General features: G+C 42.2%; 4 protein-coding genes across 4 annotated transcripts in view; 1 reads left to right on the top strand and 3 right to left on the bottom strand.

Annotated features, from left to right (window-relative positions):
- The first annotated feature begins 35 nt into the window (after window positions 1-35).
- Window positions 36-731, top strand: LOC132262365 (small nuclear ribonucleoprotein Sm D3). The gene is made up of 2 exons (XM_059761623.1): window positions 36-472; window positions 540-731. The coding sequence occupies exons 1-2, from the start codon at window positions 160-162 to the stop codon at window positions 644-646; spliced, it is 420 nt and encodes a 139-aa protein (XP_059617606.1). The 5' UTR covers window positions 36-159; the 3' UTR covers window positions 647-731.
- LOC132262364 (coatomer subunit beta) lies at window positions 721-4,290 on the bottom strand. The gene is made up of 5 exons (XM_059761622.1): window positions 4,146-4,290; window positions 2,825-3,999; window positions 1,122-2,635; window positions 957-1,062; window positions 721-888 (listed from the first exon to the last, which is right to left on the bottom strand). Exons 2-5 carry the CDS (start codon window positions 3,995-3,997, stop codon window positions 811-813), a joined length of 2,871 nt encoding a protein of 956 aa, XP_059617605.1. The 5' UTR covers window positions 3,998-3,999; window positions 4,146-4,290; the 3' UTR covers window positions 721-810.
- A 331-nt stretch (window positions 4,291-4,621) lies between these two features.
- Window positions 4,622-8,093, bottom strand: LOC132262115 (insulin-like peptide). Its single transcript, XM_059761255.1, has 3 exons — window positions 7,790-8,093; window positions 5,770-5,977; window positions 4,622-5,702 (listed from the first exon to the last, which is right to left on the bottom strand). The coding sequence occupies exons 2-3, from the start codon at window positions 5,957-5,959 to the stop codon at window positions 5,401-5,403; spliced, it is 492 nt and encodes a 163-aa protein (XP_059617238.1). The 5' UTR covers window positions 5,960-5,977; window positions 7,790-8,093; the 3' UTR covers window positions 4,622-5,400.
- Window positions 8,094-19,471: 11,378 nt separating this feature from the next.
- LOC132262149 (protein O-mannosyl-transferase Tmtc3) overlaps window positions 19,472-21,939 on the bottom strand; it is a 106,622-nt gene continuing 104,154 nt past the window's right edge. The window contains exon 11 of the mRNA XM_059761301.1: window positions 19,472-21,574. Coding sequence (XP_059617284.1) covers window positions 21,110-21,574 — 465 coding nt within the window. The 3' untranslated portion in view covers window positions 19,472-21,109. The remainder of the gene's footprint in view (window positions 21,575-21,939) is intronic.

Here is a 21,939-nt window from a genome sequence, read left to right as displayed (position 1 = left end):
TCAAATTCATTCCGATATATCGTGGTGAATATATTGAGAGCGCGGCGAATTTTGACAGCCGGAAGGTAAACGTTTGCCGGGTGGCTTTGTTTACACTTTTGCAAAAAGGATCTCAGGAAGAGCGTCTTTTCCCCGAGTTTAGCCAGCGAGTGCGTGAAAATGTCCATTGGAGTGCCCATCAAAGTGCTGCACGAGGCGGAGGGTCACATCGTGACGTGCGAAACCATCACCGGCGAGGTGTATCGAGGGAAGCTGATCGAGGCGGAGGACAACATGAACTGCCAGATGACCCAGATCACAGTGACCTATCGCGACGGGCGGACGGCCAATCTGGAGAACGTGTACATCCGTGGCTCCAAAATACGCTTCCTCATACTGCCCGACATGCTGAAGAATGCGCCCATGTTCAAGAAACAGGGCGCAAAGTCCGGCACGGCCGGGCGTGGGAAATCGGCGATTCTGCGGGCACAAGGTGAGTCGTTTGTGGTGTTTTGGTTGCTTTTGAGTGTGATTAATGTGTGTTTTCGTTGCTTTAACAGCTGCTCGGGGCAGAGGAAGAGGAGCCAGTGGCGGGAGAGGCGCAGCCGGACGCGGCGGAGCATGGCAAGGTGGCCCCACAGGCGGCAGAGGCAGAGGAGGCCTCTAAACCACCTCAATTTGACAGCATTTCTACCCTAATCTGTAAGCATTCAACACTCTGGAATTAAACAGCCTCCGGGCTTCTTACACAAGATCCTTTATTCATCGAATTGTTGCTGGTTAAATACTCCATTATACTGTTTTGCACATTAAGCCGCGCGCGGAATGAAATTAGAAGGCTGAGATGATTTTGTTCTGCGGTCCTTTCTGCGTCAGGTTGATTTTGTCGCCTAAACTGAGGGCCATTCCCTGGAAAAACAGAGTGAAAGAGAGTGAATTGGTGAGAATCTTGCGTGATCTTCCGACTTTCGACTCACTTGACTCTTCGCTCGGATTCTAATGTGTCCAATAACTGGAGCGTTGGGATTGTCGACAGACTTTTCAATGCTGAGATTGGCCAGAGCGTCTTCGCCGAAGATGGACCTGAAAGTGCACGTCAATTAGTCCTTGAGGATCGATTTTTGGGGGCAGTTTGCAATTACCTGGCATACATATTGGCCGCCATGAAGCCACACTGTCCGGAGAGCGCCTTTTCTGGCGTGAGACACTTCATGTTGGTGGAATGCAGCAGATGCTTGAGATAATCGTGCAAATCCGTGAGCGTCGTGTTCACGGCCACCTTGTTCTCCCACTCAAACTCCTGCCACATCCGCCTGAACTCCGTGTCGTTGCACGACGCCGGCAGGATGTAGTCCATGATGTCGATGTGAATGGTGTTCAGCACCACGCAATTCGACACATTGCCGGCATCGTACACGATATTGCCGAAGATGATGCCATTCTCCGTGGAGGAGACCTTCACGTTGGCCTTGATGTTGCAGAAATCATGTGGCGCCAGGACGACGGGATGCGGTCGCTCCACCAGCTTTAGATCGCCCAGCGTGGCGAGCTCAAGCGTGCAGTTCTGCAGCGTGTCACTGGTCTGATTGACAATCAGCACGTCCAGCACGATGTCGTACTGATTCACGTGCACGTACGCCTCGGAGTACACGGGATCGGAGAAGCCCGTGAGCTGCGTGACCTTGTTGAGCTTGCTGCTGGGCGACGCCACATCCGACAGCGCGGTGCTCTTCGTGCCCGCCAGCGCCTGATTCAGACTCGATTCGAACACATTCTCGCCGAGCTGATCATTCCTGCCGCTCGCCAGCTGTGCGAACATCACAGGATCATCCGCCTGCACCTTGGCGGCTGCCTTCTGCTTCTCACGCAGCGCCTGATTCTCCTCCTCATTTTGCGCCAGCAACATCGAGCCCAGCGCCTCGCGACAGAACTCCTTGAAGATCTCCACAATGCCCGGCGTGCGCTCGCTGAGCGTCTTCAGACACAGGAAGATCCTGTCCACGTCGTCATTCGTGATGGGCTTCGTGGGGAAGCCGGACTTGCCCAGGTGCAAAATGCTGCTCATCGTCAGCATGGCTGTGGTGCAGAGACGGTTGTGCTTCTGCTCGTTCGCCTCCACGTCCATGTAGCGCAGCACGAGCTTGGTCAGCGTGGCGGCCAGCGTGGTGCCGACGAAGAAGTCGCCGTCCATGAAGTACTGACGCAGCGGCGGACGCTGCTCCTTGGTCGGCGCCGGCGCCACACTGAAAGCACTCTGCGTGGCATAAGTGCCATCCGACGTGACCTTGTTCGACGGCACACTGCCCACACTCTTCTTCTGCTCCTCCTCCGTCGTCTGCTCGCCCAGCAGCTTCTTCTGCTCCGCCTCCACAATTGGCACCTCGCCGAGCGTCTCGGCAACCACCTCAAACACCTGCAGGATGTCTCTGGCCGAGGCGGCGTATTCGCCCAGAATCCACAGCGCGGCACGATGAACCTTCACAGACTTCATCGCCGGGAAGGACTCAATGAGCTTCTCAATGATCAGAGAGCGCAAGTGATCGAACTTCTGGATGGCTTCGCGGATGAAGATCAGCACATCAGTGGCTGCCAGCTCATTGGTGTCAGACAGGAACTCCACGAGAACCGGAATGACAGTCGCAGCAACGTCAGGGAACTGCAAGGAAGGCAGCAAGAGCGTCAGATTCTTCCTCTCTTTGAGGGGCAAAAATTGATTAGTCATAATTCCGAGGGAGATTTTATCCTTTACCTGAGGACGTTCTCCTTTCTCTGAGTGCTTTTTGTGTTAAGGGAAAATATGTGAAATGATTGTGATTCGCTCTCTTCCGACCTTCTTGACACTCACCTTAATGCAGCACGTGTGAAGCGTCCTGACCAGCAATTGGCGATACTTTCCCGTGTCTTCGTGCTCAATGTTGTGCGTCTTGGAGACTTCCTTCTTCAGCACCAGCACCAATTCCTCAATGTTGCGCGACGACACGAGATCCATGGCCAAATTCAGCGTCTTGCGGCGCACTTCGATGTCCGGGGCGGCCAGGACGCGCAGAATGTCCATCACGAGATCCTGCATCACTCTCTCCATGTTCTCGTTCTCCTTCATCGCAATCAAGCGGTCCAGGACGATCAGCTTCACGTTGTTGTCGCTCTCCTTGATGATCAGCTCGATGTAGCAACTTGCGGCGGCCTTGATGGCCGTAGGCGCGGTCGAGAGCGTGATCAGCGTGCCGGCGGCTTCGTAGCGCACGGCGTTCGAGGAAGAGTTCAGGAGATTGTAGATGCAGCGAATGAAGCGCGAGCGCTCCGACGGATTGGCGTGGCAGACCTTGTAGATCAGCTCCACAATCACCAGCTGCAGAATGTCTCCGAAGCTGTTCACCTGGTCGAGACAGGAGGCGAGATAGTTCAGCGCTCTCTCTTGATCGGCGTGCAGGAGCATGAGGAAGGCGTTCCTCTTGCACGACATGTCCTGCTGCGTGTCCAGGAAGTTGGCAATGAGCTCAGGACCGTCGGGCACGAGCCACTCGAAGTTCTTGTAGATGGTGAAGATGGCCAGGACGGCATTGCGGCGCACATACGAGTGACGGTGCTCCAGACACGCCCTGATTGCCGGCATCAGAGGCTCCAGGAGCTCGGGCTCCTTGAGCTTGCACAGGAAGCGCAGCGTGGAGCCTCTGAGGAACTCATTGGGATGCTGCAGATCCTTCCTGTACGCATCACACACGAGGATCATCTCCTGCAGCAATTTCCCGTCCGGAGACGTCTTGGGCACAATCTCCCAGTAGATGAGAAGGAGCTTCTTGATGGTGTGATTCTGCAGTGGAAGTACGAAGCGCATGATGGTCATCAGCAGGCCGGGAAGTCGCTCTCCGTTGAGCAGCAACTGAATCACTTTCTTCAGTGTCTCGATCTTCACTGGCGTGTCGCCCTTCTCGAGATCCTGCTTCAGCTGCATCTCATTGTACGGATCGGAGTCCTGGGAGTTGATTATAGTGTAGCAGGGCCCTTCGGTGACAGACATGTCTGGGGGAAAAGCGGATGAAAAAGGGGTGAAAATGGGCTTCGGAGACACCGCGAATAATGAGGTTAAGACGATGTGACACGAAAACACAGTGAACTCTCCGGTTTTCCTGTGAAATCTTCGTGATGATCTTTGCAGGGACACTCACTTAACACTTGTGGATGGTGGCAACAGCAAATGAAGTGGTATTTTTAACAAAAACAGAGATTATTTTCCAAAAAATTGCACCAGTCTGACGTGTCAAAAAACACCACGAAAACTCCAACAACACACTTGGCGGCGCTGCCGTCGTGAGAGGGGCATTTGCCATAAAGGAGGGGAAAAATTGAGCGAGATTTCAGCGACAATCGAATGGCGGGAAAATGAACGAATGAATGAAGATGATCCTGATAAAGTCTCTCGTTACTAAAACTATTAATTTGTTGATAAAGAGTGGAAGGAGTAAAAAATGAATTGAGACACAATTAGCGCACAGACACTATTTGACACTGTGATGATTGAAGTCCAGTCAAAATACAAACTGAGATCATTTCTTTGCATAGTTTTTATGAGGCGCTCCAGCAATTTTATCCTTGCAGCATAATTATAAGACTGTGACGTAACACATAGAGTACTTTATTGGCCAAAAATTTCACGGATGTTGTGACATCGCTAGTGAAGTCCAGGGCGAAGCGATATTCCACAGTTCTGGAGCATAAGATTGATAATTGTATACAAACTTTCTGGGGTTTATCAATTTTCATGTGTCCATTAGTCGCCTGATTAATATGTATATTCATAACCAGTACATAGATTTGTCTTTAGTGTAAGTTTATCATGTATATTTTGAGACTGCCTATCGCGCGGAGAGCAGAAATAGGCACTGTGTGTGAACAAGTTGTGACAAACTACAGTGCCATCACAATTTATCACCGAAAGTTATTGCTACTTTCACCCATTCTTTCGCTACATCTATTCCTCTACATATGCTCGTACTTTTGGCATTTTCCGAGATACAACACGACAGTAAATATCACAAATGTCGAACTCCTCTGCGAACGATTTGAGGAAATGTACATTTTCAAATATCACATTTCGGACCATTTTGTCCAGCAAAATTGTCCAAGCATTTAAACAGAGATTTCTGCGCTGCTTTTTCTCGCCCAAATCTCTCATGACAATAAAAATTCACAGAATCACGATCGCAATTGTGGAAGAGATTCAGAGGCAAAGGCTACATAATGTTCAGCTTGTTATCGTCGAGAAACTTTTCGTATTCATAAAAGGATGGAAAGTTTAGCTTTGAAACCATATGAATTTCTCCCTTTTTTTCTCTCACAGCATAAAATCTCTCATGGACGCTGCGCAATTCGAAAAAATAAATGTCACCGCCTAAGCGACTACACTAGAGTTAAATAAATAAATTAATGGAAGCGGATGTCCTGTGTTCTGTACTGCGGTGGTATCATTCCTCTGAGATTGAACTCCGGCGCCACAGTGCCAATTTCCGGTGTCGACAGCCTCAGGTGGCGCAGGATGTGCTCGAAGGGGCTCTTGGTCTGCTCCTCCGGCGGATGCTCCTCCTTCGACACGTACACGCTGGAGTCATCCGACACGGCGTCCGAGTCGTCTCTGGTCTGGCAGTATTGGCTCTTCAGCTTCGAGTCCGAGCAGCTGTTCTTGCAGCACTCGTCCACGATCCCCCGGCGCACCCTCGTGTGTGGCTCTGGAGTAGGAGAGAGAGGGAGGATTAGGGCAGCTGTTCGGCTTGAGCACGGTGTCTGAGGAATTACCACTGTCGCTGAAGTAGAGCTCATTGTACTCGCCATTGCAGACACTCGCTATCCGATCAGCCAACTCAGAGCCGCAAGACTTGCGAACTCTGCCCTCGCACTCCCGGACTGCGATTGCGAGGAGCATCAGCCAGAGAATGCCCGAGATGTGGAAAATATTTACGACACTCTGACACTTGGACACCATCATTCTCTCTCTCTGTTGTCTCTGTAAAAGAAGAGAATCGAGAATATTGTTAAGCGGTCGCCGGAAAAGTTCTTGGCTTCACTCCACATTCTTTCAAATGCTTCAAATAATTGTGACAAATTGGCAATTTTTATGAGCAATTGTCAAAAAGCTTGCCGAGAAAACAGTGAAAATGTGATAATATTCCAATTTCCTTTCGAAAAAATGCTCAATTTCCGCTGTTGCAGCGAATTTCCGGCAATTTCTCAATAAAAATTGGGCCTTTTCCAGGGTTTTTCTTCATCTGAAGTTTTCTTCAGGGTGAATTTTATTCATTTGATGTGTTTTATAAAGTCAATGCGAATTTTTATTGCTATTAATAATCCATTTCTTCTTCTAATTCTGTTCTGGGATTTTACATTTGAAAATTGCATTTGCAAAACCGTTAAAAGAGTTTCTTTACTTCCAAGAAGATGATTATTGAAATGGTTTCTCTACAAATGACTTTGAAACATTGAGAAATCATTGAAGACTTCTCGAATCATGTCTCGAACTGAAACCCATTGAAATTCTGGCTCAATGTTTTATCGATTGAGCTCCAAGATTCGCTGATGCAAGAAGACGAAAGATTGCAGTCTCAAAGTAAAACTAATGCACAATTTGCCGTGATGAATTTTCCTTCGGCGCTCCACAGAATGTGTTTTTCCTCTGTGTGCGAAAAGCTCCGCCGAGCGACCCTCCGTATCATTGAGGGTAGCCTAGAGAGAAGAAGAATCACTGTTTAAATATAGCCACTTGTGGGAGATAAAGTCTCTCGTGGCGTTTATAAAAGTAATTGTAATTGAAAAGACGATAAGACTTCGATCAAAGTTTAAATTCGCAATAAAGCCGCATCTCAGCCTATTTGTGCCTTTTGTGGCTAATCCGTTTTTGTCGCCAGACACGCGGGAAAATTGCAATATGACCCAGAGATTACACCGAGTCACTTTTTCCCACGACACTGCATCGTGAAAGCTTCATCATCACTCGCCGTCTTTTTGGCGAACATCATCGTCGCGCAGCGGAGAAATTTATTAAGAAGTATCATTTGAGATCGATTTGCAATGGAGGAGAATTAATCAAAGTTTTCTAATTCAACACTGAGATGCATTTTCACGACATTCCATTACTTTTTTTGACAGCCTTTCACCCCCACAACTTTGTGTCCATGTGCGTGATGATGAATGGTGTGTTTTGAGATGTGTGCGCGCCGCCAAGACGGAAAAAACTTCGTGTCTTTCGTAACGAATTTTAGTGAATGCAGAGCAAAAAAATAGAAGAAGAATGAGGAGGGAAAGTGGTTGTTTACATCAATATGAATTTATTAGAGCATTCACATTAGTTTCTCTCTTTCGCATCTTCACACAGAGATAACAATGGGAAAATGATGTTTTTGCTCTGGCTAAGAGTCTTTTCTCATTTCTATTTGGACAATCGATTTGTGCTCTTAACCCAATCGAATTGATAAGAATCTTGATTTTTTCTGTGTGTGTGTGAAAAATACAACAACTTCAAAAGTGTGCAAATAGTTTGAATTTTCAATTCTATCATTATTAATTTACCATTGCTCAATGTATATTGTATGGAATAATTTTACCATATATATTGGCCAACTGATAGATTTCAATCAACGTTCAAATTCTGCAAGAGTTGGACACACTCAAATATTTGTGTAGTGGAAACAATATTGTTCACTTCAGTGATAAATATTGTTGAGGGCAAATTTTCGTTAAATGTTTGCCTTTATGCAACATGAGCACCTGCATAGTTATGCTCACTTTTTGGCGCATGTGGCGTCACTCAAAATGCTCTCACCTCTTCTCTCTCTCTCTCTCTCAGTATCACAAAAAGGCACTTTTCCCACTACTTCTTCTCGCGGTGACACTTTTCCTTCGCCGGCGGAAGTTGAATCAAAACAGCACTTGATTTGGCGCGATATAGTGTGCGGAACAGTTTCCAGAGCACTCTGGGCACAAAGCACTGTGGGGATTGAGAAACACTTTCGACTTCGGAAGCACCGGAGGAGTCTCTGTGGCCACGCTTGAGGGCTTCTCCAATGGCCGTCACGAGTGTTGGCCAGTCGGGCTAGAAATGTCGGTTGGCGGCTGCTCGGCGGAGGGTTGGGAGCTTTCTGACCATCGCTTCTCACTGGACGAGCGCGGCACGCGATATTGGGCCAGCTAGACAGCAGGAGACTCTTAAATAGACGTTCCCACTGATAAGGCACATTTCCACATCGGGACAGACACGTCTCCAGGCGAGGCGCGGAGCTCTGACTTGGTGTGAGAGTCGCTGTCTGTCCAGCGACTGGGCCTGATAAATTCCTGGTGTGGGAATAAATCACGATGTTTTTGCAGTGGATCAGCGTGTTTTCCTGCATCTCATCCTCAACATTGATGCACCTTTTGCTGATCGCGTGCCAGAAAAGGGAAGAAGAATCCTGGGAATCACACCAGGATGAGCTGAAATGGCAATATAGAGTGATTGAGTAAATATTATTGAGTATCGCTAATCGCCATTGTCACCAAACAGTGTTTAAAAATCCAAAGAGCATTCTTATAAATATCCCTGTGGATTTGCCAACCAGTTCTGGCCAGATTAATGATTGGAATGCCTATTTTGGTCTCGATATCTCTTCAGTCTCTGGCCTTATCGCCATGGCGCATCATCCGGAGATTTGTTGTAGGAGCTGCACACACATTTGCCAGCAATTAAGAGAGAGTTCAAAGTTTCTGTTCCCTATGCTAATAGATTTTTGCCTCTGTGATAACACATTCTGCTATGCTATCGGTGTCGATTAATGGCCTCACAGTTCAGTTTCCTAATACTCTTAATACCCACATTGTCTGACCTTCTCCCAGCCTCTGTTTTATATACGAGGGAAAAGCGCATAAATAAACACCCTTTGTATATAATAGAATTTGTGTGCATTATTTGTGAAAATGTATATTTAGACTGTTTTTTTCTCACTCTCTCTCTCTCGGCTGAAACGTGGTTTGGGTTTTATCGACGAAATCCCGTAAACAGCATAAAACTGGGTTAATTGATATCAATTTTTCAAAACTTTTATTCACAACAATATAGCAATATTATGTAGGTGACTAAATTTATAAATATGTCAGTCGCAGAGATGCAAAAGCTCAATATTATGGGAATATTTTTTTTTAATTTGTGCAGCAATTAATGGGAAATTTTTCCCTCCATTCTGGGAATCAGATTGATAATGGAGATTTGCAAAAGCATTTTGCGGGGGAAAAATCTCTCATGGGAAATATATATTTCACTTTGCATATTGCAGAGTCGGCGAAATAATGCGGAATAGTGTTGAAATGCGTTCTAATTAGAAAATACACTTTTACTGGCCATGCAATATTTGCGTGAGGCGCGCGGCGGAGTTGTTTGGCATTTATAATCAATGGGCGAAATAGTATCACTAGTAAATCATAATTAATTAGCATGGCAGATAGATTGTGTGCGGAGATAAAATATATATTGTGCACGAGAGCATGAACATTTTCTGCTTGGCATCGTTTGTGCTGTTTTGGTCGCTCTCGCAAAAATCCAATGAAATGTTTTTTTTTTTCACGAAAATTGTACAAAATTTTATACATCATATATTCAATAAAATGCAATGAAAATCTCATAATAAATCACTCCCCGAAATTCAATGCGGACAATGACACTTTTTTTTCCCCCACACACGAAATGTCAATATAATAACAATTGAACTTTACGCAAATATAAATTATACAAATATTAATTGCAGTCAAATATGAAATTTTAATTCATTTAACAATAACACTAATTGGATTATGATTGTATTAACTTCAAAAATTTTTCCGTATATAAATAGAAATTTTATTCATTAATTCACAATTGAAATTTGGCCGAACATGTCAATATTTGACACATTTTCCTTTTCATGCTGCATCATGTGAAAGATTGTTAATTGATAATCAAACAATGAACAGGAAGTTTGCACTATAGACTGAAATTTTATTATAAATTGCAACAAATATACTTTTTTTTTGCCCACATTGTGACAAATAACACTGAATGCGTCTCTCTGAAATGTCGATTGAATTTGATGAATATAATAATATTTTAGAGTCTCTGGCCGTTCATTTGTGACATAATTATGATTTCCGAAGTATTACATGAATAACAAATAAATCATGCATATTTGTGAGTGGTAAACATAAAGAAAGGACAGAGTTTTTGGGTTTTTGAATGTATGAAAAGCTGAACAATCAGCATTCCATATAGAGAACTTTTGCCATGCACTAACGCTTCGTTAAACATTTGTGAAATGGCATAAAAGATTGGACATTGGAAATTCTCTCTCACTCTCTGTGACTTTTCATATTTTTAGCAAATAAATGGGCAAAGATAGAGAGAGTGCAAATAAAAGCTTTTGAGCCAAAAAGCGATATCTCAAAAAGTCTGATAACACATTCATTCACTATTCACCTCAAAATGTTTGTGATTTTCGTTCATTTTCATACTTGTACGCTTTGCCCTCGTCGTACGCAATTTTTTGCCCATCGTCACAACGCATTTTACACGCTGCTATTGAACTCCCAAAAGCGCGATGGTTGTAAATATGTGTGTACAAATGCGAGGATTGGAATGTCACATGGAATATGGATTTGAAAAGTGTGTGGCGATGACAAAAAAAATGGCCTTTTTGACTAAAGTCGCGCTGTGATGCTTTTTTTCTGCGCGCGACAATCTAACAATATTAATTATAGAATGGAAAAACTCTTTATAACAAAACTCCGCATATACTTCGTGCTGTGGATGGTTGGAAAAAGTGCTTATGTAGGAGGAGGAATTTGATCAGCAATTGAATTTGTTTATTGTTTTCGTGCGATACCCAGTGAACCCTGCCAAGTGTGTTATCACAACAGAAATATTCACGGAGATTTCTCATACACTCTGAGTTTTTGCTCTTCTGAAAAAAAAACGCGGCATTATGTATACGAAAGTGTACATAAGTTATTGGAAGTGCTGATCCGGTTGCTTTGGCCTTGTTTGATGCAGTGAAGCGGCAAAACTCCTTCAAAATCATTATTACTCCAGGTTATCAAAGAAGTCAGTGGGCGTCCGAAGCAGATCATTTACTAAATTAAATCAAGATGAGATAATTCTATGTGCTCTTTGATTTGTAGTACATAGCATTGCCAGGGAATTAATGTGTGGAAATATGCATTGGCTGGACAAGGAATTAGAGTGATAAGAGCATCGCTTAGACATGACAACAACTGCATAACTGTCGTGAAAATGAAATGTTTAGGGTTTAAATGCTGGGCATATTTTCCTGGGGCTCAAGCAAACAAGCACGATTTTGTCGCAGATAAATCTATGTGTATATAGTTTGGAATAATAAGGGTGAATAAATATATGCAGTTTTTGCAGCACAAACTGACGGATAAAAAGCATTCAATTGAACTCACCCGTTTCTGTGTACCTAAGCAAATTAAGCACAGCGATTGATTTTCAATGGGGGAAAAAAGAGCTAAAAAAGCTTTGAGCTTTTCACTCAAATCCATTCTCTCTCTCTCTCTTCCTGTGTCGGTCTTTGGAGTGAACCTGTTGTTGATAGCTAATCGATAAGGACGCGTAACTATAATGAAATGTCAAGAATGTAATTAATTTACGCATTAAGATAATTGTACGTATCGTGAACAGAAAGCGCACATGCCATATGATAATATGTATAACTCAATTTCGTTTAATTTGTCGAGCTTCTCGAGTGTGCGACTGAAAGTGAGACAGAGGAAGTCGCGCAGTGTTACAAGTTGCGAAAGAATCCCCATCGGGTGGGTGGCGCCCCCAACGAGCAGAGACATATTCTCTCGGGTTACTCAGGGCGGCTCGTGTATCTTTGTGTGAAGAAGAGGCGCTTCTTCTCAACACGCGGTGGAAAGTAAGTTTAATTTGCAAATCATGACAATAATTATCTATATTTTCAAGTGACACGGCTCCTGTGTGTACACATCATCCTATAAATACTGCTCAGGCACTCCCGGATGTCAAGGGGTGTGAGTGGGGATGCTCAACAAGGCTGGGGGGATGTGAAATTGTCGAGAATGTTGTGTGTATGGAGTACAATTCACTCTCTCTCTAATACATAATGGCAAAGTCTATGCGAGTGAAACATGGAAAGCCGCTGGCACATTTCCTGCGTTGCAGATCTATCTTTTCCACCCCCCCAGCCCCGCCGTTCCGACAATATCTAGCAGAATGTTGGTAAACAGTGTTACAGGAAAAGCCAAACTAAAATAGTAGTTGCACAAAAACTTCATTGCAACTGAAGATAATGTCGAGCGCACGTTGAGATCTCGACACTAATGCAATTTTGTCAATGTTTAATTAAATGCACACTCACTCGCAATCAGTCAAACGAGCAAATCCCGTCGGGAGTTTATCATTTGCAATCGCGCCAAAAGGTTAAATGCTGTATTAAATTAACAATTGATACAAGATTATGTCCATATTGTTATATAATCTCAAATAAGGGTTGAAATTCTCATTTATTCGCTCAATTGATCGTGTTAAATGTTTAGCTGGGAATAATTTCAACTGCTGGTGATTTGATGAATATTTGCTGATAAGGAAAACGTTCAAGCAATCGCATAATTTCCACACAGAAAGAGAGAGAGAACCATTAAATTTTGAGCAACTTTATCGATTTATTATCATTATTGATCATTGAAGTGTGTTAAATGTTTTATCATGGCTTTTGGGTCATCGAATCATTTATTTGTATGGCAAATAAATTTTCTTTGCATTTGGCATGCTTTTTGATATTGCCAGCAAATGAAATATTCACACGTTCGCTTAAATATGCCACCCACACATGTTCTGCAGGCGGAGGAATTCACCCCGGTTGAAGTATCTCAGAAAGTTGACTCATTTTCACGAATCTGATAAGAACGCTCGTCGCATTTCGCACAGGAAGAGAGACAGAGAGAGCTCTTCTGGCAATGTGGGATCATTTCATTGCCGTGGAAATACAATACAAAATGCTACAACATTCCATATCGTTGTCATAATGATTACATTTGAATTTTTAATCATGCTTCAACAAATGAAATAATTAACTGCTTACATAATGTGCCTCTTTTTTTCAACATTCACTGATACGCGCGCGGTACTTTTGGTGTCTCTGCGGGAGATAGAATTCTCCGCGCGCGAAATTGCCAAAGCCATTTGCATTTGTAGTCCACTCGGTTGCGCCAAGGAAGTCAGGACAGTATTTTTCGCTATAAAAGGATTTACTGGCAGCTATTTCTTTCGCCTCGTTTTTTCCGCACCCCTCGCGACCCACTCCGTGGCATTGGGGAAATCATGGCAAATTAGCGGGTGGAGATGTGGCATGAGGAAAAGTCAGAGGAATCGGAGGATTATAACAATTTTGCAAAGTTTCTCATTGCCATCGTCATCGTTTGCAGATAAGAGAGAACTTCCTGGGAATTATATTTTATAATAATGGGAGGGAAAAGTGAGTGTGTGTGGCGTTTGCCGAGGGGGTTGGCATTTTCAACTCTGATGGCGATGGCCATTATTCGGTTGAAAACTCAAATCCTATTATAATTATTGTGTATATATGGCCAACATAGGCGTAAACATCCGACAAAATAGGCAAACAAAATTTAATTATCATCACTTTTGCCTTTGATACCAAAATGAATTTAATTGTTCAGGCCGCGAGTCACAAAAGAGGCACTTTTTTCCACATTTTCTGTCTCCCGCGTATTTATGGACCTCCGCGAACATAAATTCACGTGTATTATGCAATAATATTGATGATTTTTATTGGGAATACGCAATTATTTGACTCGCGGAGTGCTCTGTGGTTGCTTTTATTCATTTCACACCATATAGAATAATTTCAGTGCGCTCTCGATGACCTGGAAAACATGGCAAAATCAATTTGACTCTTTTTTCCACACTCTGCGCGTCTTCCTCACCTGTTCTTTTTAATGATGTCCAATTAATTCACTGCGGAATCGCACGACGAAAGAGTCTCCAAAGCGCGGAAAGTTCTCATCCAGCAAGGTGTAATTTTTCCGTGGACTCACAACCCACCCTTTAGCGCTTCCCACCCACACACCCTTCACTTATTACATTTTAATTCCAGATTCGTAACTCCTCTCTCTGTCGGTGTTCCACGTATAGCGCGCGGGGGGGAAATTCAGCAAGGAGTGTGGATTAGAGAGAAAACGTTTGGTGTGTATAAATCTAATTACACGAAAGAGGAAAAGCTGTGAATAATTTGTTCGAATCCGCATCGATCAGGATGGTGGCGGAGCGAAGGACGAGCAGGAATTCCAGCAATGAAGTCTGTCCATCCGGAAAGGAGAGGTAATTATCCTTTTGATGCATGAACAACCATGCAACGACCGATCTCGTGATTCAATTTACCCAATTTCTCCGTTATTGAATTAATCTTACGAAAATCGTTTTTGTGGTCCTCATCACATTGAACTCATGGGGAACTTGTGTCAATGTTGCCCAGCCATTGAGGTGAATAGTGTGAGCGCCACTGGAAATGAGTCGAAGCTCTTTTTCCCTCACGACGAGAGGCGAAACTTTCTCCAACTGAATTTTAAGTGGAATTGATAGAAGAGAGGATTAAATGGTCACACAGCGGAAGCTTTTCATATTCCTGATGAAAAGATCTTTAGGTGGAAATTTCACTTAAAAGGGGTTGCAGGAAAACAATGAAAATCATTCTTTTTTCTATGTATTTATTTCATCATCAGAGTATATAATATTTTGTCGATCTTCATTTATCAATTTCTCATTTTTTTCTCTTCTTCTTTTTCTTCTTCTTTCACTTTCGTGTTTATAATTTGAACATAGAAAAATATGTTTCATAATCGTTATAAAATATTTTTTTTCTTGTCTTTCCATCGTCATATAAACTCATACGATGTGCTCCTAATATGCACATTCATTATCATTAATTTACTCCTTCCGACTCATCTCCTTTTACTTTGTACAAGGCACATTAATATGTACACCTTAATTCTCTTCTCTTTCTTGGGATCCATTGTGTGTGTGTGTGTGTGGAGATATTTTGGAATTTTTCTGGGCACCATTCTACGATGAACTGAGAATCTATAAGATTGTGAGACGATTTGTGTCGCACATTCAAGCCAATATATGCTCGCCAACAGGGTGGGGAGATATAATGGTGACCAAGGAAGGCTCCAAAGCATCTACAAATTGTTCTCTGCTCAATAAATTACATCGTCTTCAATGCTTCCTTCATCCACTAATCACATTATATTCTTCTATATAGAATTTTGGGTTTAAAACTAATTGATTTTTCTGCCTACTTTCGCTCGCTTTCCAATCCACTACAAGAGATGCTTTTCGTCTGTGAATGGAATTGCGCATATTGTATAGCATATGTATAAGTATGCCGTTAAAACTATGATACACTGTGTAACATTGATGTCAAAGATTCGGGGAACTAAGTAATACAATTAGCTGGTTTAATAGCATTTTCCATGCTCTTCATTTAAGGGGATGGTTAAGAAGCAAAATATATATTAATTGTTTATCAACTCAGGAAAGTACATTTCATCTCACTTTCTTCACTTTCGACTTTTCTTAGAAAAAACCCTAAAACACGGAGCGATCATAAGACTTAGTACAACAATTACTAACAATTTTTTTTTCATCTTTTTATGTGACTTTTTAATCTTTTCTCATTATATTTATTGTATATATAAATATTATACCTTATTTTTCTTCTCATCTTTAAAACACGAATATTTTATTAACCTTACATTTTACTTCTTATTCAGTTTAATCAGTTTTTCATTCAAAGGTTTTCTTTTATCGTTTTACATTAGATTCATTTTTTTTAATTACTGGTTGTTTTTTTAATTGAGTATCTTTTAATCATTTCGCAGACAGTATAAAAAATTTTTTTCTCATTATAACACGTCATGTTTTTGGCCAAAATATGGTAGACGCTGAAGATCAATTGATTTACAGTGAATTGTTTGTGTTATGTAAAAAATCTATTACATTATAATGTTAGGGGAATTTTTCTCATGTTTTTAGACATATACAGAGTTTTATCATCAGTTTTCTCGTAACGTTTATAAATATGCAGGTAAAAAGTTGCATCCACTTAATATTGAGTGCATTGTGTAGGATTTGTTCTTTCACTTACTATGCTGACAAATAACACTTATGTAGCATTGAAAAACATTAAAGGGGATGAGATGAGAGAGATTGGATGATTGGATACGAGATGTGAGGTTTTCAGGAGTATATTTCCTATGAAATGTGATTACTTTTAGAGAGTCTAATTAGAGGAGGAATGGAGATTACTTCTTGGTTAAATATATGTAGTCATTGTTAGACATTACGAGGAAGTATTATTTAAATGCCAAGTCAAAAGGATTGTAAATTGTGCTTCTGGATAATTTTAATTATTTTCCATTTAGCGAAGAGAGAGAGTCTGTTGTGTCGCTCATGGCAATAAGAAGAGGTGGAAGAAAGTACGAATTACGCTGTAGTGATTGTTTGATTTAATTGTGGACCAGAAGAGTTGTGTCTCAACAGTTCTGCACGGTAAATGACGGCGCCATTTGGAGGCTGTGTGAATCCATTCGCAGTGCTTCATCAATTGTACGACGAATCTGTATATTGGGATTTATCAGTGCGAACTCTCGAGGGTGATTTTGTGGCCCAAGTGAAGGGATGAGAGTCACGATAATGACTTTCTAAGTGCAGAATAAGTGTTCGCTTCACGTATGAATAATCCCCACTTTTGCGAGTGTTCTCTAAAATTGTACACATTTCGCTTTTCCTCCCTTCGCGCGATTGGCAGCTAGAGATTTTCTCTTTTTCCTCCACAACACAAGAGTTCGTCATAGCCAATCAGACCAGGAGAGAGAGTGATTGTGTGCTCTTTGAGGACACAAAATTGTCCCATTTCACACCTGTCTTAAATTCTGGCACAATAAAGCGTGTCTGCATTAAGTGACATGCCATGTTACGACAATCTCCATGAGAGACAGCTGAAGGTGTGTAAATTATGCGTGCACGATGTTGAGTTCCGAGAGAGGAAGTGCAGAAAAGCACTTTCTATTCTGCGAAATGGCGGGAAAAAGTGCTGACAATTGCTAAGACGTCACCAGGGAGAATTAACCACTTGAGCGTCGGTGTGGAGGGATGAAAATACACGATGAAGGAATATAAATGGCTAAAAATGTCACTTTGTGAGAATTTGTTGAGGAAATTTTGCAAAGTTCAGCATAAGAGGGGAAGAAAATGCACTTCTTGCAAGTGTCGTCGTGATGAGACTTGAAATGCTATGGAAAAAAGAATATTGGCTGATCAACCTGCGATGGCTAATCTCGAAGGACTTCTTGTAGGCACAATTTGCTAAAGTGCCAGGCAAAATGGACTCTATAATTATAACTCTCATTATTGATTGGTGGGCTGAACGAGGAAGCTTTTCTCCATCGAGGAGTGATTTTTCCGCCGGTGTGTTTATTAATTGGCGCAATATTGGGAGCCATTGTGTAGTCACTTCTCCCTCGCCAAACTAAGCTCTTACTTTCATCCGAATCGATTTTGTTCGCTCTCCGCACGCCCATAATTCTCCTTAATTGTTCCACTGATGGTAGATGAATATCAATATGGTCAGGAAATCAATTATCCGCGGGAGTTGAAATTTCCGATTATGGCTATGGAAAAGTGGGCGAGCTTTTGTGGGCGGTGCGCTGTCTGGAGATGGGAAAAAAATTCAGCCAGCGGCCAACACCTGATGCCATAATTCATGTAATAAATAATAAAAAGTGTATATATAGTCGAGAGGGTGGAAAACTTTAAAGCCGCAGCGCCGCAAGAACTCGCGCCAAGTCTCGAAACTTTTTCACTCTTTTGCCACATCAATTCACCACAAAGGAGTTGTTGATGAAATAAGCATAAATATAGTTGCTGCTAATACTTTAATTAATCACATGGTGCTGCCTCGAGGCGGCAATTTTTCCCACCACTATACATATTGCTGGCGCGCGCGTGAGGGTGGGAAATCTGTTAATTATTGCCACAACTTGCGCGCAGGATGACGCGAAGAATGGAGCAAAAAGCCTTCGACGAGAGGGTGAAAAAGGACTTTTTTCCCTCTGCAAGACGCCAGCGGGAGAAATTTCTTTGCCATCGCCGGATAATTTAGTGGAAAATGCGAGAAAGAGGCAGTCTGAGACGTAAAATCATAAGCACACACTATATGCTCTACAACTAATATTTTTCCCACTCACGGACAGAAAGGTTTCACAGCAACACTTCTCCACGTGTAGGGGAAAGCGTGGTTACACGCAGACTTTAATTAAAACTGCAGAAAGGGTGAGATAATTTGGCTCGAAGGAAAGATTTCTTTGTAAAAACTAATGATAAGTAGTGAAAATTGTACTCAAAGCCTGAATGAGTCTCATTTAACCCACTTTCAGGACAGTTTTTGGAAACTAACCTAACTTTCTAGGTGTTTTTTCCGGTTAATGAACAGAAAATAGCAGTTGTAGATAAATTTTCACACCCAGGAAAGCTTTTAAGTAGGGTTAATTGGAATGCTTTTGCCACGAACTGTCCAATTGCTTTCAATTAGCACTTTCACCCCTTTTTATTCCCCACCTGGCCCCCACCTCTCCTATGCTGTATCACAACTTTCAAATTAATGATACCAAATGGGCGCCCCCGTGCAATTCCTCTCCGGCCAACTGGATGGGGGCGCCTGGTGTGGAATTGATGTAGCGAACGACCGGAGGGTGTGTGTAGTGAGAAATAATGATTTTTCAAAGCGTATAAATATTTACTCAGTGTTTATCATGGTCCAATGGCCACCACTTCTCTCCCCTTGTGCTTTTTCATCAATTTCCTCCGAGCACTTTTCCAAACTACAGCGCGGGTGGCAAAAATTCCTTCCCCCTGGACTTCTTGGCATCCATGCAAATGGACCAAATTGACTTATGGAGACGAGTGCAATTCGTATTTAATTCCACAGTATTTAAACTCTCTCTCTCTCTTTTTCTCTTTCGCTGACACACAATTTTAGAGATGAATTACAATATTGAGTGGAAAGCTGCTGAGGAAAAATTCCAAGATATAAGCTTTCTCTCTATCGGTTAAATTCTATTAATAATAGATCACTTGGAAGCACTTTCCACTCAATTATGTCCTTCATGGTGAGGACTCACTGAAGGAGAATGAAATGAGGATTTGAAGGAAGAGAAATGGAATTGAGTTAAATTTTAATTTTGCAAATTTTTCTATCGAAACGTTTTAAGTGAAATAAAGTCATTTTAAGAGGTGGTGAAAAAATTATCCTAAAAATGAGATCGAAAAATGTGTTTTATCACTTTCATTTCAACAACACTCTGTCATTTTCCTAAAGCTTCATGACAAGTGTGTAAAAATTATCTGTCATTTGTCAAAGGAATAAATTTCTTTTATCAGGTCATCAATTGGATTCCATTTAACGTACAACGGACAAAAGAACATTTAATATTTTGCTAAACTACTTCTCTATATATAATGAGGGTTTTCTATTCATCATGTAACGTTATCCAGCTATTAAGTAATACGCACAATTTTTCATTCACACAATTTCTCTCTTCTTCTACGTCTTATCCACTAAATAGGTCTCATTTCCTATTAAAATATATATATTTTTATAGATCTTTTTTTTTCACTTTTCTCACGAGAAAACAGTCTTTTTAGATTCTTTTCCATTTAATTTAATATCATCTCTGCATCCAAACTCTGTGTGCATGAGTTTTTTTTTCGATACGCGCAGCCCAAGAATTGGGCACCAAATGAATGAACAAAAAAACGATCCTTTTTGTCACATAAACCATGCGTAATCCCATATCAATGAAGCCTTCATCGCGTTCATAATCGAGTTTATCTCTGGGTGTGTAAAAGTATAATCCACTTTTCGCCATCGCGTCCCAAGGATTAATTCGCCGAGTTCAAAGTGTGGATTTTCCTATCCCCAGTAATTGAGATGGCTGTCGATTCGAAACCACCTCTCTTCCCTTGAACGGTATCGATTTCGCGTAAAAGTGCGCCATAAAAGGGGAGATACTCAAAATTTTATTCACATTTCAGTGGCTTTCTTCATCCGCGATATTGTAAGCATTGAGAAGATATATTTTTTTCAGTGGAATTGATATTTTTCTTTTTCGGTTAGGGATGAAAAATACTTTTGGCGCTTTTTTTTCAACACTGTGAGAAAAAGTGCTGAAATTTGTCTCTTTCATGAATTTATCGCCTTTTAACTGTTGAAAAAATATTGTAGTTTTCCACTAATTTCTCTTTGTAATTCAACCAAATGTGATTGACAATTGTTAAGGGTGGAAAATGGGCGCTTTAATGGATACAAATTATCCAACATGCACTTTTCATATGTGAATATAATCCACTTTTGTCACTCAGCGTCCAGTGAAATGGGAGTGTTTTTTTCCATCAGGTTTCAATTACAGTAATTTAATAATTCTGTATTTGCGTGATTAAATACAGGTGGGAAAGAAAATTGTGTGGAAAATTGATGTTATTTTGCGTCCATATTAATTGCCACTAAATATATTGAGCGGATTGTCATCGTCCTGTCTTGCGGTTATTTTTCTTTCTTTGTTGCTTCTCCTAAAATTAGGAATGAGCTTTAAAGATTGTTTCGAAGGAAATCATTGGGATTCTGATTTCTGATGGTTCCCGGAATCAAATGAATGCTATATTTGAAAAAATATATCATATTTCTTCTTGATAGAGTTTTAAGTGGTCTCGGTTTTTCTTTTGGGGTTGAAACTTTTCCATCAGAAAGCTTCATTTATGCATTCTCTTTAACCCACATCCCTCTTGTCACTCTGCCTACACTTTCTACTATAATAATTAACCGACGAAAGCCTTAAGTCTATTAATCGATAGCTTGTACAAATTCTTACCTTATGTCAATACAAAATCACCGTCCGTCGACTTGTCGCTTTTGCAGCCAAGTCGTCGTGTTGCAAGTTAGAAAAGTAATATTCCACAGCTCCGATTGAAAGCTAAACTCCTGCCGCAGTCGCTTGCAGCGGTGCGCAGGAGGCGACAAGAGTGCAATCAACCCTTGCTGTTGACAGTTTGATACTTTGTGTTGCTGACGAGGGGCTTCGCCTTTGTCTTCGACTCACTGATCAGATCCTTGTCGATGAGCACCACTTTGCTGCGCCCGATGCCGCCCAGGCTCTGACCCATGCTCGACTCCATGCCCAGCACGTTGTTCGTCACATCCGCCACTTCCTCGTCCTCGGGCAGCTTCGAATCGCCGCCGAACTCGCGCGGATCGAAGCCACTGAACGCCAGCTCGCGCTCCTTCTCAGCGCCCGGAGACTGCTTCAGGCGCAGCACGCGCGACTGAATGATCTGCAGATGGCGCAGGATGTAGTCCTCCGTGGGCGCCAGGCGATGGGCGTGCTTGAGACACGCTTGCGCCTGCAGCAACTTCCCGCGCTCAACGTACACCACACAGAGATTGTGCAGCCCTTGAATGTTGACTGGGTCCAATTGCAGGATTTGCTTGTAGCACTGCGATAAGGAGACAAAGCATCGGTTACGAATCTAACGCATCTCGACAGATTGTCAGTAGCTGTGCATGAATAATATTTGTCTTCATGAGACAAGTTGCTGAGCCACAGCAAATTCCTGGGCTGCTTATCAACACTGGGAGATTGAATGCATTTTGGCAAAATGATTAGTGTGTGGCGACTCTGGGTCAGGCTTTATCGATGAAAAGTGCAGATGGGAAAACATTGTGATGTTTACAAAACATTCTCTGCACATCAGTGTTTTCCACTGAGAAAGTGTGCCGAGGGACGACTTCTGCTGGGGCCCCACATGCGAAGGATGCGCACGGGTTGAGGCAAGGCAAATAGATGGGAAAACAAATCGCG

Source organism: Phlebotomus argentipes, unplaced genomic scaffold (assembly GCF_947086385.1).
Source record: "Phlebotomus argentipes unplaced genomic scaffold, Phlebotomus argentipes genome assembly contig_15, whole genome shotgun sequence".
Taxonomy (NCBI): Eukaryota; Metazoa; Arthropoda; class Insecta; order Diptera; family Psychodidae; genus Phlebotomus; species Phlebotomus argentipes.
Note: the sequence above shows the minus strand (reverse complement) of the source record. Positions and strands in the feature narration are given on the sequence as shown.

Coding starts and splice junctions, on each gene's coding strand:
- LOC132262365 (XM_059761623.1), top strand. CDS start 160: ATGTCCATTGGAGTGCCCATCAAAGTGCTGCACGAGGCGGAGGGTCAC. Junction 473..539: donor GGCGATTCTGCGGGCACAAG/GTGAGTCGTTTG, acceptor TTGCTTTAACAG/CTGCTCGGGGCAGAGGAAGA.
- LOC132262364 (XM_059761622.1), bottom strand. CDS start 3,997: ATGTCTGTCACCGAAGGGCCCTGCTACACTATAATCAACTCCCAGGAC. Junction 2,636..2,824: donor TTCACACGTGCTGCATTAAG/GTGAGTGTCAAG, acceptor CCTTCCTTGCAG/TTCCCTGACGTTGCTGCGAC. Junction 1,063..1,121: donor GCGGCCAATATGTATGCCAG/GTAATTGCAAAC, acceptor GTGCACTTTCAG/GTCCATCTTCGGCGAAGACG.
- LOC132262115 (XM_059761255.1), bottom strand. CDS start 5,959: ATGATGGTGTCCAAGTGTCAGAGTGTCGTAAATATTTTCCACATCTCG. Junction 5,703..5,769: donor GCTCTACTTCAGCGACAGTG/GTAATTCCTCAG, acceptor CTCCTACTCCAG/AGCCACACACGAGGGTGCGC.